Here is a 20,252-nt window from a genome sequence, read left to right on the forward strand (position 1 = left end):
TCAAAACCAGTATTCTGTTATCTTTGGCTTAAAAGGTTCTACATTTTACAATGCATTTTTTTTTTAAAGATTGACAGAAGTCCAAGGGTAACTAGTCCTGTACTTAAACTTCCAAAGTATGACTGGCACAACAATCTTCTACTGTGCTGCTGTTTTAAAATTCTACCTATATAGTTAATAACCCTCTTTAAAGATGATGATCAAGGTTCAGCCTGGGCACCAAAAGCCAAAATAGTGCTGTGATCAAGTGACAGAATGAGAACTCTGAGCTAAAGAAGCTTAAAGATAGTGCCTAGGTCCTGAATTCATGTACCAGAACCAGCAAAACAAAAAACGATGACACTATACACAGGAGCGACCAACATTAAGAAAGAACCAGTCACAAGAAAAAAAAACAGCCAAGTACATTTTTACTGTAACATGAATACAATTTATTTTATGATCAAGTACCTTGTTACTGGCAATTGTCTTGAACTAGTATCTTAAAAAATATTTTAAATAAACTTTTGATTCCATATTATCAAGTGTGTTTACATAAAAAAGCACTTATCTGATAACTATCCATTTGTTTTATTTCTGTTATTCACGGAGACCTAAAATAAGAAAATAAAAAATCAAGTTGTAGCTCATTAATATTTAGTTGGTGATACAATCCTTTCATAAATAGCAAATTAACATAATTTCATGTCCCAAGAAGTCTTACCAGCCTGTCAAAACCCTCTAAAATACTAAAAATTCCCCTCACATTTTCCTATTTAATAGTCAAATAGATACACATAATACACACACACACACACAACCTTATAGCTGCTTATAACCATACCAAGTAATACTTTTCTTCTTCCACTGACACGTATCTTTTTATGGCTGTACTGCAACAAAAGTTTAAAAACCTTTCAGACTAGGAGCTTAAAAACAACCAGCGCAGGTCTAGTAGAAACCTGTAATCCCAATACTTGGGAAGCTGTAGCAGGACAATCTTGACTAAGGCTATTCTCAATTTGCTGAGGGCCTACTTATCTGTGGTGTGCCTAGAAACTTCCAGACACTGCACAAAACAAAAACCAAACCACAAAAATACTAAAAAATTTAGCTGGGTGAGGGTGACTTGCGTCCGTAATCCTAGCTACTCAGGAGGCTGAGATCTACGGATCTTGGTTCAAAGCCAGCTCCGGTACTAGAAACTCCAGTGAGACTTGGAAGTGGTGCTGAGGCTCAAAGGGTAGGGTGGTAGCCATGGAAGAGCTCAGGGGCCCAGGCCAAGGGGTAGGTGGGTATAGCCTTGAGCTGCTTCAGCTCAGGGACAGGGCTCAGGCCCACAGTTCAAGTCCCACAACGGACAAAAACAAAAAAAAGACCCCAAAAACTAAAAACTTATATCGCATAATGGTGAACAAGGAAACTACTAACATCTTACAGAAATGATTCATACTATGCACAAGGTATACTAAAAATGTTCCAAAAGGTATAGTGATTAGTTGTTCAGACTCAAAACTATACAAAAATTGAGGTGGCAATTCTTTAATGGAAATACAATAATAGGATCCCCTCCTATCCTGGGGTTTGAACTCAGGGACTGGGCACTGTCCTTGAGCTTTGTCAGGACTTGTGCACTATCACTTGAGCCACAGTGCCACTTCTTTGTGTATGTGGTACCAAGGAATTAAACCCATGACTTTGTGCATGCTAGGTGAGTATTATTGTACTACTAGGCCATGCTCCCAAAATAGGAGTTTTTCATGGTAAAAGTTAGGGCTTCCCCTCTTAACCCAGTATAACTGTAACAATTCAAGAAAAGTAGCAATGTCCAAGGAGAATGGTACACATCACATGACTTAGGGAATTTAACCACTGTACAGCACAGATGCCCCATTGGTGTGACACATTATTAATGGAAGAGAATGGAATCAATGATTTGACAAAGGTTAGGAACAAGTCAATGGAGAAAGGAGAGTGACTTTTTTGGGGGGGGGGTGTGGAGTGGTGGTATACACAATAAGTATCATTCAGCCATAAGGAAAACAAATGCATGTTTCTAAATTCGGCAGAACTGGAGATGATCATGCTACGTGAACAGACTAAAAAAAATTCTTAGAAATCTTCTGACAAAAGGATTTGTGTTCAGAGTATTACAGAACTTTTAAAGTCTAACATTATGAAACAGCCCAATTTTTATTTTATTTATTTTTTGTTGATCATGGGGCTTGAACCTCAGGGCTTGGGCGCTGTCACTGAGCAAGTTTTGGCCAAGGCTTGTGCTCTACCACTTTAAGTCACAGCACCATTTATTTTCTGGTGGCTAATTGGAGATAAGTGTCATGGACTTTCCTGCCTGCGATGCCTTTGAACTGTGATTCTCACATCTCAGCCTCCTGAGCTACAGCATTCTGCTGAACTGTGTTTTTTTTCCTCCCTGGGGAGGGGGGCCCCAACAGTACAAATAAACAGTACCAGCAATGTAATATGAAAGAGTTCTTAAGGCAGGCAATGACTAAGGAGAATTCTAAGTACAAAAGTAACAGACACATCACCTTTACATATGTGACTGGTTTGTGTCCGGTGTAGATAGCAGTAAAAACCTAAGACATTCAAAACCTACAATGTATCATACATCACCAAGAAAGTTAAAATTAGAAAGCAAAATACACACTGGGTGTTGGTGGCCTGCTGATTTGGTTTGTACAAGTCCTGGGGATTGAACTCATGGCCTGGGCCTGTACCTGAGATTTTTTTTTTTGCCAGTCCTGGGCTTGAACTCAGGGCCTGAACACTGTCTTTGGGCTTTCTCGAGGCTGGAACTCTACCACTTGAGCCACAGCACCACTTCCGGCTTTTTCTATGTATGTGGTACTGAAGAATTGAACCCGGGTCTTTGTGCATGCTATGCAAACACTCTACCACTAGACCAAACTCCCAGCCCAAGATTTTTTTTTTTGAGGTCCAGTTACATTACTAACTTTTTGGTGGTTAATTGGAGATAAGAGTCTCACAGGACTTCCCTGGCCGGCTCGTTTTAACTGTGATCTTCATTTAGATCTTAGTCTCCCAGTATAACTAAGATTAAAGGCATGAGCCAACAGTACGCAGCTTGCTTTTGAGATATGTCTCTACTTTGCATTCCAGACCGGCTATGACTTTGAGATTCTCCTGCTTTAGATTCCCAAGTTCTTGGATCTAGACAGGTGCCATTATGCCCTAGCTGAAAAATCAGATTATTCAAATAAAGGTATAAAAAATAGATTTCAGAAGTAAGAGTACACCGTAAGCTGGAAAATGGGGAAACAGGACAGAAAATTTATTTACAAACCATTCCCTATCCCAAGAGGTATTAGGAGAACATTCCAATGTGCAGGTGGGTAGACAGCTTGGGCATCAGTAAGGAAAAATTTTAAACTGTTCAGTAATAGGAATTAACAAGCATTTTTCCTATCCTACTAATAAGTCAAGGAGTAAGATAGCTCTGACAGAACAGGCCAGGAAAATCTGGTCAGAGAAAATCTTACAGAAGAATTTGGCTCCACTGCTATAAAAGAACAGTATCACAAGGTTCCCTTCATAGTACAATTATCAGGATTCAGAGTTACAATGAAAGTACACCATTCTGACAATCTATTAAGACCTACTTAGGATTTTTACCTCATAGGGTTAAGTGACAGGTAATTCCTTTATAACTGCTCTCTATGTACACACTGTTTTAGTTGCAAAGCATCTTCAAAATGAATTTTACGGCAGCTTTCACTTGAAAGACAACCTGTGTTCACCACATAGCCCATTTCTATTCTTCCATGACCTCTGACCCTTCTCTACTGTAAGTAGAACAAATGTGGCTGAGCACAGATCTTATTTCTGGAAGGGAAGTCCATGGGAACAAAGATCTTTCCTTTACAGGCAATGAAATAATTTATTCACAAACAAACACATTTGACATAGAAAACCAAGCCACTATGATGGCAAATCATACACTAAAAATTTCTGACAGCAAAGTTTCTCTTCCTTCTTGATAAGCTTCTCTCTCATGATACAAAGCCAAATAAGCCTTTTGAAAAGCAGTATTATGTGGTATTACATACCATTTTCCTCCCCCTCTAGATATTTGGATGGCTTCCAAATGAAATTTCAGGAGAAGCTTTAGAAATGAAACTCAAACTAGCCTACTCTAAAATCTATTTTTTAAATCCCCTAAATGGAAATCTGACAAAACAGGAAGTGCACAGCAGAATAGAGAAGCAAGTTTTGTAGTTAAACTATTTGCTGGGAACAGACTAGTTCTTCATAATTATGTAATAAAATGCAGAACTTTAAAACTGAGAGGAAAACAAGTTTGACTCACTACAGCCTACTCAATGTGAGCAGTATAAGGTGATATAAGAGTAGCTTTTCAGTTTATTATGCTCCTTTAAATAAAAACCCATTTTCCTGCCTCATCACAAGACCTAATCCAACAAAATTACAGAAACTTTTTTATGATTTTAAACTTGAAAGCCCTTTGTACAACAACTTAAAGATAATACATTTTTTAAAAAAGATTTTTCTGTTTTTGTGATAAATTCTAGTTTGGTTTGAGGAAACCAATTAAGGGGATTCTTTTTTCATTACTATATTTGAAATAACTGTAAATTATAGAACCTTAACTGGGCTAAGAATTGTCAGCTCACTAACATGTCAAAACTACCCTAAGCTAACCAACAATGAAAAAAAAGGGGATCAAGCATGGCCCATGCCTGTAATCCTAGCTATTCAGGAGGCTGAGATCTGAGGATCACGGTTCAAAGCCAGCTCAGGCCCTAAAGAACCTGAGACAATTATCTCCAATTCACTAGAAAACAGGAAGTAGCCCTGAAGCTCAAGGGGTAGGGCGGTAGCCTTGAGCTGAAGAGCTCTGGGACAGCTTCAAGGCCCAGTTTAAGCCCCATGACCGAAGGGGGGTAGGGAGGGAAGAGGACCAGCTCATGATTTTTCTTTGATATCAATATGGGAGCTTGAACTCACAGCACCCTTTCTTGGCTTTTTCTGCTCACCATTAGCCATACCTCCACTTCTGGCTTTTTGAGCTCATTAATTGGAGATTAGAGTTTCACAGACTTTTTCTGCCAGGGTCCTCAGACCTCAGACCTGAATAGTTAGGATTACAGGCATGAGTCACTAGGGCTGGTCCCAAGGTTTCCTTTCAGGTGGTATGGCAAAAACCTTAGGCACCACTTAATTCGTATGCTAATTTTCAAAATTTTTATGTGTGTGCGTCTTGGGTCTTAAACTCAGGGTCTAGGTGATAACCGTAAGATTTTTAGCCCAAGACTCATACTCTACCACTTGAGCCACAGCTCCATTTACAGCTTTTTGGACACACATTTTCCTGCACATGCTCCCCTTGTACTGTGATCCTCAGATCTCATCCTCCTGAGGAGCTAGGATTACACGTATGGTGCTGGATTATGTAACAAAATTTTTATCCTACCACATTCAGAGGTATTACAGTATATCAAAATACCAAGTAACACTAAAACACTAGGTAAGTGTAAAACACTATTATCTAATCAGTTAACCCTTGCCTCCTTTAAAACAGTAAGATGTCATGCATGTAAATAAAGCCAGGGAACTGGTTTTGTGTATTATATCAGATTTTTAAAGAGAATATATTAAAGTATACTAGTTTACATAAGTAGGAACCTCACTATAATGAAAATACATGTGTGATCCTGATTAGCTATTATTTGAAATATGTATTTCTCTACTTAACAAGGACTATTAGAACACTTAATATACCGGGATTAGGGAACAGCTCTTCTAGCCTACTTGTACTAGGTTCAACACAGCCCCCTTAAAAACAAAGAGGAAAAAAAGGCAAAAATTTGATTAAATAGTTCCAAGAATTGGCGCTATATACTAACAACATCAGCAAGTACTTTAAGTGCTAAAATTATTATTTTTTTTCCAGTCCTGGGCTTGAGCTCAGGGCCTGAGCACTGTCCTTGGACTTTCTCAAGGCTAGAGCTCTACCACTTGTGCCTCAGCAACACTTCCAGCTTTTTTCTATGTATGTGGTACTGAGGAATCGAACCCGGGTCTTCATGCATGCTACGCAAACATTAAGTGCTAAAATTATTTAGTCAGTGTGATATATATTGCCAGTCTTGGAGCTTGAACTGGGCACTGTCCTTGAACATTTTTGCTCAAGGCTAGCACTCTACCACTTGCCACTTGAGCCTATTCCACGTCTGTGAATTGAACCCAGAGTTTCATGAATGCTAGGAAAGTATTCTACCTACCATTTAGGCCACATTCCTATCCCCAATGTTTGATATTTTTGATTTGTAGGAGTATTAAAAAACAGCTTTACAGAAACAGACATAAGTATGTGAAGAAACAAAGACATTCTGAATTTTATAACATACTAAGTTATACATTCTGGTACTGACAACAAACCAGCCCTTGCCAAATTCTCAAATTTGTACTTAACAGTAACAAATCACAAAGATCTGTGAAAAGTCAGGTATCATGAAAAAAAGTTTCCCTGGGTGATTAGACATACAATCGTGTGTGTGTGTGTGTGTGTATGTGTGTGTGTTGGTTCTGATCCCGGGGCTTGAACTTAGGGCCTTGACTACCCCTGAGGATATTTTTGCTCAATGCTAGCATTCTTCCACTTGAGCCAAAAGCTCCACTTCTGGCCTTTTGGGGGAAAGTTCACTGGAGGTAAGAGTATTATAGCTAATCCTGCTTGGACTGGCTTTAAACCATGATCTTCAGATCTCAGCCTCCTGAATAGCTAGGATTATTGGCGTGAGCCACTGATACCCAACAATATATAAGCTTAAAAAAAAAAAAGGCCAGGAGCATGGCCTAGTGGTAGAGTGCTTGCTGAGCACATATGAAGACCCAAGTTCCATTCCTTGGTACCATATACATAGAAAAAGCCACAAAAGTGGTGCTGTGGCTCAAGTGGTAGAGCTCTAGCCTTGAAAAAGCCTAAGGACAGTGCTTAGGCCCTGAGCTCAAATCCCAGGACTGGCAAAAAAAAACAAAAAACAAAAAACAAAAAGCCCCAAAAACCAAAACAAAGAAAATTCCTAAGCTGTGAACAGTCTCCAGAGTGTTCCATCTTACAAGCTACACAGGGTGACCCAGTTTCTAAAGCCTCAAGTGTCTTAAGTGATTGTTCATGGTGTTCTTGAGTGTACCAACAAACCATATTTTTTTGGCATGCATTTGCCCATTAAATGCCATCTTTTAACTTGCCACACGTTTTACGAAATTTCATTCCATAAAAAAGTACTTTCTAAATGCTAAGACCTATGATGGGTTCTAAACCTACAAAAATGAATACAGTTTTGTCTAGAAGGACTTTATAACAAAGGACATATACGTAAATAAAAAGCTAAAATGCAGTACAGGAAGTAGTAGGGAATGTGAGTAGATTACCTGTACTATACTAACAGAGCTATTGAGACTTGTGGGGTTTTTTTTTTTTGTCAGTCCCGAGCATGAGCTCAGGGCCTGAGCACTGTCGTTGGCAGTAGGCTAGAGCCCTACTACTTGAGCCACAGCACCACTTCCAGCTTTTTCTATGTATGTGATACTGAGGAATTGAATCTGAGTCCTTGTGCACACTAGGCAAGCACTCTACCACTAGGCCAAACTCCTGGCCCCAGCTACCAAGACTTGAAAGGGAACTTCTAACATGTAGAGTTTGGGCAACATTTAGACAGCAGAAAGAACTGGGAAAACAAGACCTGTTTAGGGAAACAATGACATCTATCTGAGCACATGGTGTATTTCTTTCAAGGGAAAAAACACAAAATAAGGCTAGAAAGTGCTTAATGGCCTAGACACTGTCCCTGAGCCTCCCTGTGTTCAAAGCTCATGCTCTACCACTTGAGCCACAATGCCACTTCTGGCCTTTTCTGTTTATGTGGTACTGAGGAATCAAACCCAGGTCTTCAGGTATGCTAGGCAAGCACTCTACCACTGAGACACATTCTCAATCTCTACCTTGCTTCCTTAAAGCAATGTTTCTTAAAAATCTCTAGATAGGATTGTATACGAGTTCATTATTAAATTGTTATTAAATGTTTTGAATTGTTCAGATTAACTTTCCACGTTTGTTTATCCTCTTTTACTGACAGTTCCTTGAGCATAAATCTTCATTAGAAATCCATATCTGCCTGAACACAAACCCTAAAATATGCTGTCATTCTAGTTTGAACTACATGTGACTAAAACCATAAGTTATGATTCCATGTAATCATATAATCAAGAGGAGATATCTGAGGAGTTATCTATCAAAGCCAAAGAACATGAAGATATTTGTTAAGTATAGATTCATTATTAGTAAATTATGTAACTTCCCCCAAATAACTAGACCTTTAAGAAACAGCTATTTATTCAATGTAACAATGAATTATATTTCTTTTTTTTTTAAATTTATTTATTGCCATTCCTGGGGCTTGAGCTCAGGGCCTGAGCTCTGTCCTTGGGCTTTTTCTTCAAGCCTAGAGCTCTGCCACTTGAGCCACAGCACCACTTTCGGCTTTTTTCTATGTATGTGGTACTGAAGAATCGAACCCTGGTCTTCGTGCATGCTAGGCAAGCACTCCACCACTAGGTCAAACTCCTGGTCCCGAGTTATATTTCTTAACATAAACTTCCAGAGATAACTGGAATAAGCTCTACCATTTTTCAAAAAAAAAAAAAAAAATAGAAAGACAGCCACATACAAAGTTGACTCTTGATTACTTAAGGATAAAGTGTAATTATGTACCACAGAAACCTTACACCTTAGCTACTGAGAAGGGTGAGATCTGAGGATGGCAATTCAAAGCCGGCCTATTCTGGCCCTAATTTTAAAGCCTAGGCCAGGACAAAAAAGTAAAATGAATCACATACCAGAAACAGAATTTTTAGTATACATGGATGATCCACGCTTTCACTACTGTAAACATTGAGTAATTCTTCCACAAAGTGAATCTTATTCTGAAAGACAAAAGAACTCTTTTGAGTATGTTATAGCATAGACAATCCAAACATAAACTATCATTAAACAGATAATTTTGTTCCTATTTATTGTTAGGCTTTTCGACGTTTCTACAGTGAAAAATAACACGAAAATGCTCATTGTGTTCTGTGGGGGAAAAAAAAACAAAAAACAGAACATGAGGTACTACTTAAAAATGCAGAATAAAAAAACCTGGAACAGACAAGCACTGTAGTGTGTGGCTATAAACCTAGCTACTCAGGAGGCTGATTTGAGGATCTCAGTTCGAAGCTAGCCTAGGCAGGAAAGTCTATGAGACTCTTTACTGCCAATAAACTACTCAGAAAAAGCTGGAATTAGCTGGCACCAGTGGTTCACGACTGTAATACTAGCTACTCAGGAGGCTGAGATCTGAGGATCACGTTCAAAGCTGGCCCAGGAACAACAGAAGTCCTTGAGACCCTTATTTCCAACTAACCACCAGAAAGCTAGAAGTGAAACTAGCTCAAATGGTAGAGCAGCAGCCTTGAGCTGAAGAGCTCAGAGACATCACCTAGGCTCTGAGTTCAAGCACTCCCCCAAATCTACCCCCTGCCCCCACAAAAGAGCTGAAATAGCAATGAGGCCTTGAGCAAAAGAAGCAAAAGACAGCACTCAGATCCTGAATTCAAGCCCCAGGAATGGCATAAAAAACTAAACCAGGAATATACTCTGGAAGTTGTCTCAGCCACTCTGGAGGAGGTTAAGAAAGAATCCCTTGAATCTAGTTCAATGACAAGCTAGGAAAGAAATTAAGACCGATATCTCTGGAAAAAAACAAAGGAAATAAATTAAAACTTGCCTCTCAGCAAATAAAATCAGCAATAAAAATTCAGAAACGGAAACCACATGAATGGGTAAACAAATCCCTAAGAATGTTTTAATTTGGGGATTTCAATAAATAATAACACAAAGGGCAGTAGTTATACATTCTCATTTCAACCCAACTACTCTTTCATAGCTGTTTTGTATTACAGAAATATTTTTAAAATTTGGCAGGGTGATTTTGTAGGGATTATTAATTTTATTAGTCTTACTAAAAAAAGTTGGAAAGGTGCAATTCTATATTTTTTAAAAAATGAAGTATAAGGCTAGGCGCAGGTGGTTCACACCAGCAACACTAGCTACTTAGGAGGCTGAGATCTGAGGTTTGTGGCTCAAAGCCAGCCCAGGCAGGAAAATCTGTGAGACTTTTATCTCCAATTAACCACCAGGAAACTATAAGTGGCACTATGGCTCAAGTGGTAGAGTAGCTTTGAGCTGAAGAGCTCAGGGACAATGCGCAGGTCCACAGCTCAAGTCCCACAACTGACCAAAAAAAAAAAAAAAAAAAAAAAAAAGGTATACGGTAATCTAGTAACCAGCCAGTTAACATTCATCTATAATCACCTTCCATTAAGATAAAATCCTTACAAAAGGCTTGAAGAATAAATCTTGGGATGTGTTGATATAGTTTTGAGTGTGTGTGTGTGTATGCTATGTGTCTATGTGTACAGTCATGTATACATAAGTGTACAAGTGCTTGATCTCAAGGATGGTGTGGTCCCTCAACCTCTGATCAAGAAAAATGCTCTACTACTTGAGTTACAGCTTCACTTTCAAGTTTCTGGTGAATAACTGAAGATAAGTCTCAGTATTTCCCATTTGGAGTGGCTTTGAGCTGTGCTACTCAAGATTTCAGCTTCTGAGAAGATGGATTATAGGCACGACCCATTGCCTTCTGGCATTAATAACTCTTATTGGGTTCTTCAAATATTAATTTTTAAAACAATTACTGTTTTGTTTTAGAATATTAAAGGTTAAAATACTTTTTCTTTTCTTTTTTTTGCCAGGCCAGGGGCTTGAACTCAGGGCTTGGGTTTTCTCAAGGCTGGCACTCTAACACTTGAATCATAGCATCACTTCTGGCTTTTTCTGTGTATGTGATAACCAAGGACTTGAACTCAGGGCTTTATGCATGTTAAGCAAGCATTTTACAGTTAGGCCAAACTCCCAGCCCAAAGGTTAAGGTACTTTCTGTGGAACATCATTAATTTTCTGAAGCGAAGTACTACTAAAAATATACACTAGATTATTATTTTACATATTTTGTATACAAATGTACACTAGATCCACAAGAAATATTTACAGAAAACTTACTACCTATCAGGTTGGAAACTGTTAACAGTGAAGAAAAACATTTACTGACAGCCAGGTGCAGGCAGGTCAGGCCTGCAATCCTAGCTACTCAGGAGGATGAGCTATGACAGGATTGTAGGTTGGAGCAAGCACAGGCCAGAAAAGTCTGTAAACTCCTAAATGTCATTTTCTGTGCAGCAAATTGTTTCACTGTACAAATACTCCACTTGTTCATAAGTGAAAGGAAAAAAACGTGTAATATACTGTGTCATTTAGATTGTGACAATCCTGTCAGATGTGATGGTGCAATATCTGTAGTCCTGGTTACTCAAAAGGTCAATGCAAAAATGCTGTTTAAACCTAGAAGTACCAGGCCAGCCTGCGCAATTTAAAAGAAACAAAAAACAAAGAAATAATAATTTCATTTTAGTAAAGATACCCCATAAAAGTTCAAATGAAAAACTATAGACAAAACCAGAATATTGGGGAAAAGTAAAAATAAAAATGACAAATGCAAATGCACTAAAGGGAAATGCTTTCAGTGGAGAACTGTACCATGTATTCAAACTGTTTTTCTTTTTTGTGACAGGGTCTCCTAATGTAACCCAGGTTGTCTAGAAGCTGAAGCCAGAACCCTTTACTGAATACTGGGCCAATTCTTTTTTTTTTTTTTAAATTGGCTAGGATTGGACGCTGTGCCTTAACTTTTTTGTTCACAAACCTATTGCTCTACCATTTTCAGCACAGAGCCCCTTCTGGTTTTCTGGTGGCTAATTGGAGGTAAGCAGTTTCCTGGACTTTCCTGCCTGGGCTGGCTTTGAACATCAATCCTCAGATCTCAACCTCTTTTGAGTAGCAAGGATTGCAGGCATGAGCTATCAGTGCTCAGCTGGGATCTCAAGTGTGTTTCTTTTTTTTGTCAGTGCTGGGGCTTGAACTCACGGCCTTAGGCTTTTTCCTCACAGCTCTTATCACAGCACCACTTCTGGCTTTTTTCTATGTATGTGGTACTGAGGAATTGAACCCCAGTCTTTCTGCATGCTAGCCAAGCACTCTACCACTAGGACAAACTCCCAGCCCCATCAAGTGTTTCTTTTTGAGTGTGTATGTTTGTTCTACTTCTAGAAATTTAGAAATGACAGGGATGTGAAAGATCTAAGTGCCTAGAATTTTTAGTCACTGATATGAGTCCTTAGCCACAATATTTTGCAAAACATGTGCAAGGATATTTACTGGCAGTTTTTGCTATTAGAAAAATAAACAGAAAAGAAAGTAAGAGACTTTATAACACTGGACTGGACTTCATAACATTGTAACTTAATGGTTAGTTAGGCACTTGGCAAGTGTGCACAAGGTCATGAGTTTAATCCTTAGCACTACAAACAACAATTATGATACACAGATCCTATATGAAACTATGAAGCCAGATGCTTTATAAACAAAGTTACTTCTGATATTTTCACTGTTTTCCCTAAGTGGTGGATACAGGGCTCAGAGTTAAGAGTGCTTTTTTGGCAAGTCTTAAGGTCCTGAATTCAAAGACAAGGATTGAGAAGAAACAAACAAAAATCCAATGTGAATAACAACAAAAAATCCAGTGTCTTCCATAAACAAAAATGATAAAGTGATTACAAGTATATTTTAAAAATCAAAACCATAAAAACTCCATAACATTATATGATTTCTAATTAGTGTTTGATAGAATACAGATTTATATTTTCTTTTTTTAAAAGCAATTTCCAAATATTTACAGACATGTATTGTCTATGTAAAGTTCTAACATGAATATGAGACTATGGATGATTATCCCGGGGAATCTCAGTATTATATTGTTCTATACTTTCCTTAAAAAAAATCCATATTCTTCTCAAGGCTAGTGCTCTACCACTTGAGCCAGAGCACCACTTCTGACTTTTTCTGTATATGTGGTACCAAGGAATCACCAGGGCTTCATGCATGCTAGGCAAGCACTCTTACCAAGAAATGTATTCTTTACCTGACAAGTTACTGCAAACCTTTTGCATATTACCTTTATAGTAACAATAAAAATCTTAACTATCTAAAAACAAAATATCCATGTTCCTCCTAAACTGTTTCACTGATGAAACCTTTTCTGTATAAGTTTTTAAGATGGAAAAATTATGAAGACATTCAATGTTTCATGATAAAACTGTTAAGTGCTTTAAAAACCCAGAAATGAGAACCACATGAATTAGTAAACCAATCTGCGAGGATGTCTTAAATTGGAAGGTTTCAAAACACATTATTAAGAGGCCCATCAGTTATCTGAACTCTTGATCAAACAAAATACCTTTCAAACTAACATTTTACTATTTATTCACCAGTCCACAGAAAATTTCATCAAGATTTTCTTTGGTATACATTAGGACTCACCTCTGTACTATGTTGGAGCATGTGTCAATGACATCAATTATCTTCACACAACTGCCAAGACATAAACAAAACAATAAATACTCGTGACTAGCTCACTCAGAAGAAACATTTAAATACGCTTGACATTCTTAAATTTCTATTTTTGCCGGTCTGGGGCTTGAACTCAAGGCCTGGATGCTCGCTGTCTCTGAGCTTTGGTCCCTTAAACTAGACCTCTACCACTTGAGCCACAGTTCCACTTTTGGCTTTTTTTTTGGTGTTTAACTGGAAATTAAAAAAAAAAAGTTTCACGGACTCTCCTGCCAGGGCTGGCTTTGAACTGTGAACCTCACAGATCTCCGCCTCCTGAGTAGCTAGGACTACCGGCGTAAGGCATTAGCCTCCGGCACGTTGGACATTCTTAATGGATAATTTTGAAGGGGGGAAAAATCAGGTATGAATGACAAGGGGTGGGCAGTGGATCCAGCTTCAGGTAAGCCGTCCTCTCGTACGGTCCAGGGCACTATTTACGATTCGGCAGACGAGACCAGCGCGCGTCCCCGTGAGTCGTGCTCAGGGCCAGCCGGGGCACGCGAGCCGCCGGGGAGACCCGCTCCCGCCGGGCCTCGGCGCCCCACGCGCGGAGCTGGCGAGACCCCGCAGCCGGCGTCGCGCGGACCGCTGGGGGGGGCGCGGCTGGGGTGACGCGCGCCTCCCGGCGGAACAGTGCCCCGGGGAGGGCAGTCCGGGGAATCGCGGCCTCTCGCCCCCAGCCCCCGCCACGGAGAACCAGGCACCCCGGCGGGGGCCAGAGGCCTCGCCCCTCCTCCTCTTCCCCCTCCCCCAACCCCGCCCCGCCGCCGGCCGGACAGACTTCACCATGGCCGCCTCCGGCTCCCTCATTTCCGGTGCCGGCTCCGCGGCCGGAGCTGCGCCATCCTCCGGTCGCTCGGATAAGCATAGCCTTCGGCTCACCTTTCAGACGGCTCTGCGGCTTCCCCCCGACCTCCACTAGGTGCTATCCCGGGGTGAACAGTGGATGGGTACCACACTCAAAGGAGTCGCTCGGAAAAAAAGAGGGGGGGTGGGGGAAGAAGACACTTCGCTCCGTGCACCCCAGAAACAGAAAAGGCGATAGCGTTGCGGCCACTGCTGCCGGGACAAAATGGCGCCGGGAATCCGGTTTCGCGCAGGCGCCTTGGGCAAGCGCCTGCCCCGCCCCCCACCCCCTCAGTGCGAAGTCCCTGGCCGCAGTTCTGGGGTTCCGTTTCCATGGGACACTCCACTGCCAATCCTCGGACCGAACTGCTCTTCCTGACCCCTTCGTTCTCCAATCGGTGCTCAGTCAAGCACATCCGGAGTCCTCTCCACCAATCACCTTCCAGGACTTGCTTACTCAAGCTCCGGTCCTCCAATAACGTGGGCGTTCGCCGACGACCAATCAGAAGTGGCAGATATCCTACCTGCTGTTTTCCTTACCAATCGTTGAAGTTTCAGAGCTACATCCAATGAGAACGGCAGGTCGCGAGCTCCAATCCGAAGCTCTTCGGCGTCATGAACAGCCAATAGGAGTTCGTGTGGAAGCGAGTCTGCTCAACAGCTTGTTATTTGGTGGATTGTGGCAGTAAATCGGGGCGAGTGGGGGAACCCGGCGCAGGAACTGTCGCCGCGGCCGGGAGTGGTGCTGCCCGGACGGGGGCCCACGGCGATCAGCGGGGCGGAGGACTTGAGGGCTGACAGCGCACACTTCACCCGCAGTAGGTAGGGCGGGAGAAGGGAAGCGGGGCACACTGAATGGACGGAGCCGCAGTAAGCAGCTGGTGTCTGCTGACTGGGGTCCCGGTGCAGTTGGAAGCTTTGGAGGTGGAGAGGAGGATGCCAGGCTAGCGGTGCAGCGAGCGCTGGGGCAAAGTCGGGGAGCGGCGGCCGCAACTGCAGGAACCGCCGCCGCCGCAGCCGCCTCCTCGGCCGCTACCCCGGGTGCCCCGGGAAAATGGCTGTGGGGTTGGCCGCGCTAAGTTTGCTTCCGTTGCGGCCGGGAGCGGGCTGCTTGGGGGTGGGGGTGAACCGGCCCCCAACTCCACTGGGCGTCCTCTCCCGGCAGAGTCCGTGGCAGGACCCCCGGGGTTTGATTGAGGCCGGTTCCTCTCCGGGCTGTACAAAAAAGTTGCGGCGGGCGCGGAGGGAGGCGCCGGCTGCCGCGGTGCGGTTCCCCTCCCCTCCCACACCCTGTCCGGGCCGCCTCCCCTCCTTCTCCCCGCCCCCTCCCTCGCGCGGGGGTCCCCTTCGGGTTCCCGGCTCCCCGCTGCAGGCCGCCGCCCCTGCCCTTTCGGGCGCCGGAGCGCTTCTCCTTCCCGACGCGGAGCAGAGCGGAGGCTGGAGAGCAATGGCGCCCTGACACTCTGCTGCCGCCACCGCGGGCCGGGGCGGGCCGAGGGGGGCCGAGCGGCGGAGGCGGGGCGCGGGCCAAAGTCGGGGTATCCGGGAATCGGCCGAGCGGGGGGGGGGGTGGGGGGAATGGGTGGCCATCCCTGTGGGGGGACCCAGGGAGCCCCAGAGGGTGTCCTGGGCCCTTTCCCTGGGCGATCGGACCTAGGGCTCCGGAGTTGAGCATTCCGGGTCTAAGTGGCCCGAGAGGTGGGGGCGCGGTGGGCCGCTGTCGAGCTCGGGGCGGGCGGAGCGGGCTGCCCTTTGGCGCGCGTGTGGCTCTGCGTGCCCGCTGGCTCCTGCCTTCTGACTGCCCTCCGCCGGGGTCTGAGCCCGGGACTGGGGAAGGACGGTGCCCCTCCCCGCCGGCGTTTGTTTACTTACTCCCCCCCCCCCATCGCTCCCGCTTTTGGCTGATTCCGTGCTTGTCTTTCCCCTCTCCATGATTCTAGCGACTGGGAAGAGAACTCATTGAGCTGGAACCCCACCGATCACCAATAAAAATGAAGGTAAGTGGAGACAACTCTCGTGAACCTCGTGCCCCGGACATTGACAGTTGTGAGGCTGCTGTCGTAGAATGTCTCTTCTTTCTTTTTTAAAAACTAAAGGATTTCTCTACTAAGCATTTTTTTTTTTTTTTGGTTAGCAGATGAATTTCTCTACTAAGCAGCACTTTTAGAGAAAGGGAACAGACGTGTGGATGGGTGAGAAATATAGGTCTAAATGTAGTCAGCTCAGTCCTCGGTGCAGCAGCAGCTCTTTAGAAAGGCTGCTGCAGGCTTTTCAATTGTTGACCATTGGGCTAGTATTTTTAAACACTTCCTGTGTTGGCAGCAACCTTTACAGAAGTAAAGCTTTTGTCCTGCTTTGGTTCTTTGGGGGATTTTTTTGAATTTTTTTTTTTCTTCCACACTGCCAGGAAAAATAAGTGGATTGAAAAGAGAAGGAATATATGGCTGAAATGAAGAAGATACCATTTGTTCTGGGCATAAAGCACTTGTGTAGTTATAATATTTTAGGGTGGACTAAAACTAGTAGCATTTAGTTTTAGTTCTATCTTTATATTTTAAAAATGTATGTCCATACTAAATATATGTATGTATGTTCTTCTTATACATGCCTTATTTTGGAAACAAGTTAGTTCGTAATTAAAAGGAAAGAAAGATATTACAACATCCTTCAGGGTAGCCTGGCTATTGAATGTTTCTGGTCAGGTACTTATTGGTCAAGACTGTTTCTCTTCAACTTGCACTTTGGATAAATGCAGTGATTTTTATTTATTTATTTATTTTTGTCAGTACTGGTGTCCCTTATTTCTGCTCAAGACCAATGCTTTGCCACTTGAGCCAAGGCTTTCCCTCTGGTTTTTTGGTGATTAAGTGGAGATAGGAGTCGCATATATTTTCTTGACTTCGCTGGCTTTAAACTGGGATCCTCAGAACACAGTTTTCTGAGTAGCTATTACTGTAGGTGTGAGCCACTTGCACCTGGTCAAAATGGTGTGATTTTTAAAAAGTGCTGGATTCATGTCACATGTACTGTTGTTGTGCATTAAGCTTTGCAACTTAATATTTTCTCAATTTGCTCTTTCCTATTTTCTTGAAGTAAATGACAGCTCTAACCTTTAATATTACTAAGGAAAACTTCCTGGAAAAGGAAATACTACTTTCTGCTTTAAAAAATGTAGCTAAGGAAAATAGTTACTTAGTAGTGCTATATTTAAGTTGTATGTAACTTTTGAAAAGCAGAGGTAAAAAAAATGACAGACTGAGAATAGCAATTATTTTGTAACAGACTAGTAAAATAAAAAATCTCTCACCTCTTTCTATGTATCATTGTGAGGATGGCCATTTGCTAAAAGTGAAATTGCTTTTTCTTTTTGGTGCTGGTTCTGGGGCTTGGACCCAGGTTCCGGGCAATTTCCAGGTTTTTTTGTTGTTGTTTTTGTTTGTTTGGGGTTGGTTTTTTTTTTTTTTTTTTTTTTTTTTTTTTTTTTTTTGGAGTTTATTGAAGATAAAGAGTTTCAGACTTGCTTACCTGGCTACCTTCAAACCCAAATCTTCAGAGCTCAGTCTCCTGAGTAGCTAGGATTACAAGTGTGAGCTACTGGCACCCAGCTGAATAGTTTTTTTTCCCCCTCTCTTTTTTTTTTTCTTTTTCAAATGCTATGAAAATTCTGTGGTAAACTATGTGTGGCTACAGTCTCAATATTTAGTTGCAAAAAGCTAAAAAGTTGGCTTGGTTTCTTATCTGTACCTAAAAAGATATTGCCTTTATAAATCTGTATCATGCAGGTAGTATTAATTTCTTTTAATTTCAAAGGAAAATTATCAGGAGGCCAGAAATGCTCTTATTAACATGTTAAAGGCCAGAGACATTCTATGTGAATATGTATACATATACACATATATGTGTATATATGTGTATGTGTATATATATTCATTTCTTACATAGATTGTAACATTTTAAAAAATTAAAAAAATGTATTATATTTTCTGATTTAAAATGCCTAATTGTGGCTTTAAAACTTTGGCATCAAGATATCAATTTAGAAAAAAGTATTCTTAATAAAGTTTTAGGGTTATTTTTCAAATTGTTGATAATAGCAATTAGCAAATGATTTGACTGTTCTAACCTTTGCATGCTTTTGCAGTGGCCTAGAAAAACAGAGGTGGTGTTCATTCTGTGTTTCTTTCCTAGGCGGCGGATGAGCCGGCCTATCTCACAGTGGGAACGGATGTGAGCGCCAAGTACCGAGGTGCCTTCTGTGAGGCAAAGATTAAAACTGTGAAAAGGCTAGTGAAAGTGAAGGTAATACATTCATTTTAGTGAAACTGTTTTAGTAACTAGATTGAAGAGATTGAAATGTTATTAATTGGAGGAGGAGCCTGCAAATGATGACTTTGTTGATTGAATCAACACTATGGTGACAGCTCTCATATATATTAAATTTACAGGGAAGCACAGTAAGAATTGAGGAATAAGAACTCAAAAATGAGCAGTCATTTCAAAATGCACTATGTGAGTTTCATACTCACACAGTCCTATCATTTGGATTGTTCCTGTTAGTGGGTGGTGTACTTACTTAAGCTATAATCTGATTTCACCCTTTTCATAATATCCTGGTAGAGACTATTTCAGTGATTGGAAAGATCTACCCTGGGAATTATGCTTTAGATGGTTTTATGACCAGAGAAAAGTTAAGCGCATTCCTGTACAGTGTTTGGGGAAAACAGAAAAGTACAGATGCATCTAATAATACCCATTGCCTACTTCTCAGAAATACTTTTGTTCCTTCTAGCAATTTTTGAGCCTACAGTTTCAAAAAGTCTATTGCTTACATATAAAAACAATCCATGCTTATATAAACATTTTTAGCCTTGTAGAGCTATAAAATACTAAATTTCAAAAGTGTTCATGTGTCCTTCAGTTTCTGTACTGTGCCTGTCATAACATTATTCTTACTATTGAATCATGCTATATCTGCAGTTTATTTGTTTATGTCTAATGTTTTCCTACAAAATTAAGCGCCGTCAAAAGAGGAAATGTATAACTTACTCTATACCCAAAACTGAAAGTATTGTGTCATACATCCTGGCGAATGAATGAGTGAATGACAGCAATGATTTTCACTGCATAACTGTCATACCAGCAGTATCAATTTCTCCTGGGAATTTATTCAAAAATGCTATTTTTCAAGTCCTTATCCCAGGCTTTCTAACCAGAAATTCTGGGGATATGGTTCATTACCAGTATTTTAACAAGCACTATAAATATTTCTGATGCATGTTAAAGTTCAGGAGTTCTTGAATGAGGGAATGTCATTTGTAGTAATGATTATTATAAAAGTTCTAATTAGATTTTGATCTGCTGATGAAACTTCATTACTAGAATGTCATTTGACACTTCTTTATTTCATATAGCCTATGGAATAAAAATTTTTTCTTACTAAATATGAGGTTCCTATATATATATGTATCGTTGTGGAGCTTTTTTTCCCTCCCTCCTCTCTTTCTTTCTTTCAACTCAGGCTTATACTCAGGGCCTCAACACTATCCTTGAGATTTTCTTCCTTAAGACTTCCATTTGACCCACAGCTCCACTTCCAGCATTTTGCTGGTTAATTGTAGATAGGAGTCTCACAGATTTTTCTGCCCTGGTTGGCTTCAAACTACAGTTCTCAGATCTCTAGCCACTTGTGTAGCTAGAATTACAGGCATTAGCTACCAGTGCCTGCCTGTTTGGTGTATTTTTTTAATAAAAGCAAGTCAGCCTGGGCAGAACAGTCTGTGAGACTTATATCTCCAGTTAATCACCAGAAAAC

General features: G+C 41.3%; 1 protein-coding gene and 1 long non-coding RNA gene across 2 annotated transcripts in view; one reads left to right on the top strand and one right to left on the bottom strand.

Annotated features, from left to right (window-relative positions):
* Positions 1-407: 407 nt before the first annotated feature.
* LOC150054489 (uncharacterized) lies at positions 408-14,661 on the bottom strand. Its single transcript, XR_016537545.1, has 4 exons — positions 14,477-14,661; positions 13,523-13,573; positions 8,884-8,970; positions 408-593 (listed from the first exon to the last, which is right to left on the bottom strand). It is a non-coding gene; the product is annotated as an uncharacterized LOC150054489 (long non-coding RNA).
* A 112-nt stretch (positions 14,662-14,773) lies between these two features.
* Positions 14,774-20,252, top strand: part of Arid4a (AT-rich interaction domain 4A) — a 69,248-nt gene continuing 63,769 nt past the window's right edge. Inside the window, exons 1-3 of the mRNA XM_090344189.1 lie at positions 14,774-15,262; positions 16,381-16,437; positions 18,629-18,739. Of these exons, the coding sequence (XP_090200315.1) occupies positions 16,432-16,437; positions 18,629-18,739 (117 nt within the window). The 5' untranslated portion in view covers positions 14,774-15,262; positions 16,381-16,431. The remainder of the gene's footprint in view (positions 15,263-16,380; positions 16,438-18,628; positions 18,740-20,252) is intronic.

This window comes from Megascapheus bottae, chromosome 14, assembly GCF_031878675.1.
Source record: "Megascapheus bottae isolate mThoBot1 chromosome 14, mThoBot2.hap1, whole genome shotgun sequence".
Classification (NCBI taxonomy): domain Eukaryota; kingdom Metazoa; phylum Chordata; class Mammalia; order Rodentia; family Geomyidae; genus Megascapheus; species Megascapheus bottae.